Source organism: Haplochromis burtoni, unplaced genomic scaffold (assembly GCF_018398535.1).
Source record: "Haplochromis burtoni strain Fernald_Lab_line unplaced genomic scaffold, NCSU_Asbu1 Contig_57, whole genome shotgun sequence".
Lineage (NCBI taxonomy): Eukaryota > Metazoa > Chordata > Actinopteri > Cichliformes > Cichlidae > Haplochromis > Haplochromis burtoni.
Window position 1 is genome coordinate 1,590,212 of NW_024582418.1, and position 4,668 is coordinate 1,594,879.

The 4,668-nt window shown below is 38.6% G+C and overlaps 1 protein-coding gene across 1 annotated transcript in view; it reads right to left on the bottom strand.

The window, feature by feature from the left end:
• The window catches only part of LOC102290574 (homeobox protein Hox-D9b), a 4,470-nt gene extending 3,537 nt beyond the window's left edge, over positions 1-933 (bottom strand). Inside the window, exon 1 of the mRNA XM_005922465.2 lies at positions 126-933. Coding sequence (XP_005922527.1) covers positions 126-807 — 682 coding nt within the window. The 5' untranslated portion in view covers positions 808-933. The remainder of the gene's footprint in view (positions 1-125) is intronic.
• Positions 934-4,668: the final 3,735 nt, after the last annotated feature.

Genomic DNA, 4,668 nt, shown 5'->3' on the forward strand with positions numbered 1-4,668 from the left:
ACACACACACACACACACACACACACACACACACACACACACACACACACACACACACACACACCTGTGTATCGCCACTTCTTAAAGCTAATAAACATTCCTGAGTTTAGTGTATCTGTGTTTACCCGGGTCAAGCTGCTGCTGCTGCTGTGTTTTTCTGTCGTCGTCCTCTTTCTTTGGCTCAGGCTTCCTCCCCAGCTCCTCTACAGTCCCAAGCCGCTCCAGGACCACCTCCGCCGGACTGGCGAAGCTGGAATCTTCAGGACTGTCGTGTGACGGGGGTGAACTCTCGGGCTTAATTGTCTCATACCTCGGGCTCGGATTGGAGAGGTCACTCTGTGCTGGGAGACACGCGGGGAAAGTGGCCGAAACTTGCGACAGAGCGGTCTCCGAGGTGGGGCTCGCCCCTTCCCAGCAGCGTACAAACCTGCTGTCCGACGCGGATGCAAGGTGTTCGGCGTGTGTCTGAGTCTGCGGGCCGTAGTAGGGGTGGTGGCTCAGGAGGTGATGTGGATGAAAAAGGCCGGGGATGGACGCACCGGGGGCGGATTGCCGCTGCGGAGAAGAAGACGTAGAAGAAGTGGAAGTGTTTGTCCAAGGAGAAAAGCCATTTAAACTCGACTGTTTGTTGGAAAAATGAGAGAAATCCGGGATGTGTGAGCCGGGGGTCCCCTCCTCCTCCTCTGCTCCCCGGCCTGGCTTTGCGCAGCCAGCCGTCGAACCCTGCAAGCCTCCCGGGATGAAATGTGCACCGTAAGGCTCCTCGGTCTGGAGACCCATCATGGAATAATAATTCGTTAGCGACATGTTTATTTTATTATTTCAATAAAAAGACACTTAAATGCGACTGTAAAACGTTAGATGGGCTGGTATAGTGGCTTACATCCTCCCCTAAAATGGTAGTAATTTTTTCCTGCCCTTACTTTCTCCTCGGCTGCCCATTGGTTACTCTGCGGATCACATGATTAGACTGTATTTAGCCAGTATAGAAGATAAATCAATTCATTCTTTTGTTTTCAGAAATGTGATAGCACGCCTACTGCGGATGGACATGAATGTAACATATATATATATATATATATATATATATAAAAAACAAAAAAAACAAAACTTGGACTCTTTTTAGAGGCTGAATAAAAAGTAGCATTGGGCCGTTCGTATGCCCGTTTGAAGAGAACGTAGGTGCTTCTGCCTTTTGCACTTATTTAATGCAAAAATATGACTTACACTTTATTAGTAATTATGTCATCACAGCCTCAGATTGTCACAGGACTGATTAAAACGGGAGGGGATGGGCTTCGGCTTTCCTTTGTGTGAATCGTGACTCATTTCGAGCTTAGAGTGATTCTCCCTTGAAGTTCATGTTGAATTGCGTGCAGCTTTATTTTGCTGGAACTATTACCCAAGATCATAAATTGATTTGTATCAGTTCACAAGTTCTGTGCTCAAATTAGTTACTTTTTTCTAATTTTAAAGTGTCGAGTGTTTTGTTGTTGCTGTGCTTTTGTTGTTCTCTTACTAAATAAACCAAGTCTAAGAAGATCATTTGATTTATCCGTCATTTTAAGCAGTGGAAGGAAAACAGTGTCATGATCTATATATATAGCAGTGCTTGTGCATAAAAGTGAAATTCCAAGTGCTTTTCTTTGTGGCTCTTATATGCTAGGTTAGGCCAGGAACGGTAAACAGTAAGGATTCATTTTGGCCCACTGACTTATGAGTTCGGAAAAAGTGTGAAAAGCGTGAAAACTGCAAGAACATTTTTAATATATTGCACTGCTATTTCCAGGGTAATACTAGTGGCGTTACACAGGAGTGAAAATAGATGGAAATTTAAAAGTATCTCTAGATTTAGTCAAGTTGTTGAAATAATAAATAATAATAGCAAATAATACTGTTGGTTAAATACAAAAACTGTACATGTAAAGGTTTGTGTCTTTATAAATCCACAGTGATCAGCAAATGTTATTGTGCATCTAATGACTGCAGGCTCAAGGAATATAAGTAAAAGTTCCTATTGTCTAACAGATTTTGTGGGGGAGGGGTTGAGGTATCTTAATTGTTTCAGCTTTTCAAAAATCATAAGAGCCACGTGAATGTTTTCATCGTGATATTTTAGTTTTATTCATTAATTTTTAAATAAAAACTGTTTTGTAAAGGTTTTACTTTCTCGCCCTACTTCAGATCTAACTGCTCTTTATGTGGCCCATTCGCTAAAATGAGTTTGACACCCTTGGGCTACACCTTGATCGTGCACAGCTAGCGCCATCTTCTGGCTGAATGAGACAAATCTGATTGAAAGCACTGCAAGGACTCCAAACTTTGCAATTAAAGAAGGTCCAAAGGCTTTCACTAAATTAATTAATTACTACAGCTAATAATATTCAGATAAAATGAGATTATATGCTTGGAATATAACGTCTTGAAAATAAATAGACACTTTGAGAGTCACTTCCAGCAGGATGAAGAGAGGTATGTGAGCAAAACAGTCCTCTATGTTATACAAAATATCCCAGCAATCATTTATAAATCACTGCAGAAGTGATTTTAAGATCTGAAAATCTTGTTTCTTAAGTGGTTTTATGAAAATACTGACATGGAGAAACACATGAATCAGAATTTATGATTTAATGACTTCAAACCTCATTTGGACCAGAGAGACTTCTCAATGCCTGAATGAAATTCAGGGTATCTTACTCTAGATGGCAGTGTTTTAACGGCTCCTCTGCTAATGGGCGGGGGTGGGGTGGGGGGTCTGAGGATGCTGTAAAAGAATGGAGAGTGTTTGCTGTGTAAAAATTAAAAGTCACTCAAGCTGCTCTTTAAATTTATATGACAGATTGTAAGATATGATGGGACAATGTTGGCACCATTTCCCACGATGCATTTCCCTAAACTGATGCCAAAACGTTTTAGAGATGAGTATTAAGAAAAACAATTAGTGAAGTGTTGTTATTACTATCAGGCCATATTTTACATGATTACTGCCCTGGTTTGTCATTCATCATCTTTTTATTTACTTGTGTTCCCCGTATTGGTAACACTTTGCTTGTGCTTCTGCAAACAACTATATGTTGTGTCTTATAAACATTATAATGGACACTAAATGCAAAATACCTCATTCAAGTGTCCCTGTTAGTAGATTCGGAGTAATTGCTAATGTATTTCTACACACACTCTTTTTATTATCATGGTTTTAATTCTTTGAATAAAACAGAATTGTACATTTTAGTCAGTGTTAGAATATTACTATATTAAAAATAATTTGACACGGGACAACTACAACTAAAAGATGAGCCTGGTACCAAAATGTATCTTCATATGATCTTTCATATGCTATAACTTGTTTCACCAGCCATATATCTCAAATGCATCTTTTCAAGTTTCCTCCATCAGATAAAACATCCTAGGCACCAATACCTATTTCTATATCTTGCTCATAGACATTAAATTTTTTTATTTTTCCTGTTGGAGCTATGATATATTCCATAATAACGATGCTCAAAATTGCTTAAAAACATAAAAAATGAAATTTTGGCTTTTGATTCGGACACTTGGTGAGTAGGTTAAACTGACTTGTTTAAAGGTAATATACTGCATGGGTTGATTAAATACGCACCAACTTCATTCCACATTGTAAAAAAAATTGAAATGTTGATTTTGAAGGTTTCCAGTTGGAACTTTTTTCAGAATTGTTTGATTATTTCTTTAATGAAATGACTGACTATTAAAGCCCCTGCAAGTCTACTTCTACACTCCTTTAATTTTCAATATTATGTAACTAAAAGTTTGCAACAACTACTAGTACGACAGCATCAAGTTCTTGCAAAGGTAAAACACCCCAAAAATAGTTTTATTGGGGGTAGCTAGCTTTAATGTCTTTATTTCCAGCCAGAAACACAATCTCTCCTTTGTCTTTCTTTAGACATCACTCACAAATACACACCCGTTTGCAGTCCCACTCACACACAGATGAGGTGAATGTTTGAGACAAACAAAGCGAGAGGCAGCAGACTGTCTGTATTGCCCCAATAAAAGTCACGAGTTGAGGAAATGGTGGTTTGTGGCCGTGTGGTTTGTTGGGATTTGTTTGCGGTTCAAGGTTCATTAGCAGCCTTGGACTCACTGGGTGTTTCTGCTGTCTGGTCCCATGTTGTTCAGACTCAGCACACCAAGGTGTAAAAGAACAAAGAACAGAAGTCTGAGAAGTTTTTCTTTCCAGATTTTCTTTAATGCAGTACTTCTTCTCTTTGCTGTCGAATGTTAAATAGTATAGTATATAGTATAGTATTTTAGATTGCCTTACATTTCAGTTACAACAGGCGTTTTTAAAATTCAATTAAATCCATTGTCCAGTATGGTTGTCGAGCTCCTTTTTCTGAGTACCCAGGGTTTTTTCAGAGCTTGGTAGAACATCATCCTCTTCTATTACTCCTTAGCCATAGAATAACCTTCAGGAAATACTAACACTAAATAATTTGGTTTCTCTGGAGTTCAAATCTCAAACTTCTGTGACTGAACAATGACATTTGCATTCCTAAGTTAGATGTTGTGTTACTTGCCTTGATGTTATTTATTTCTGTTCACTGCTTTTGTTATACACTGAGAAATTCAATTTTTAATGAAGTAATTTTCTGTAATATCTTTAACCAGTGATTCTTTTAATTT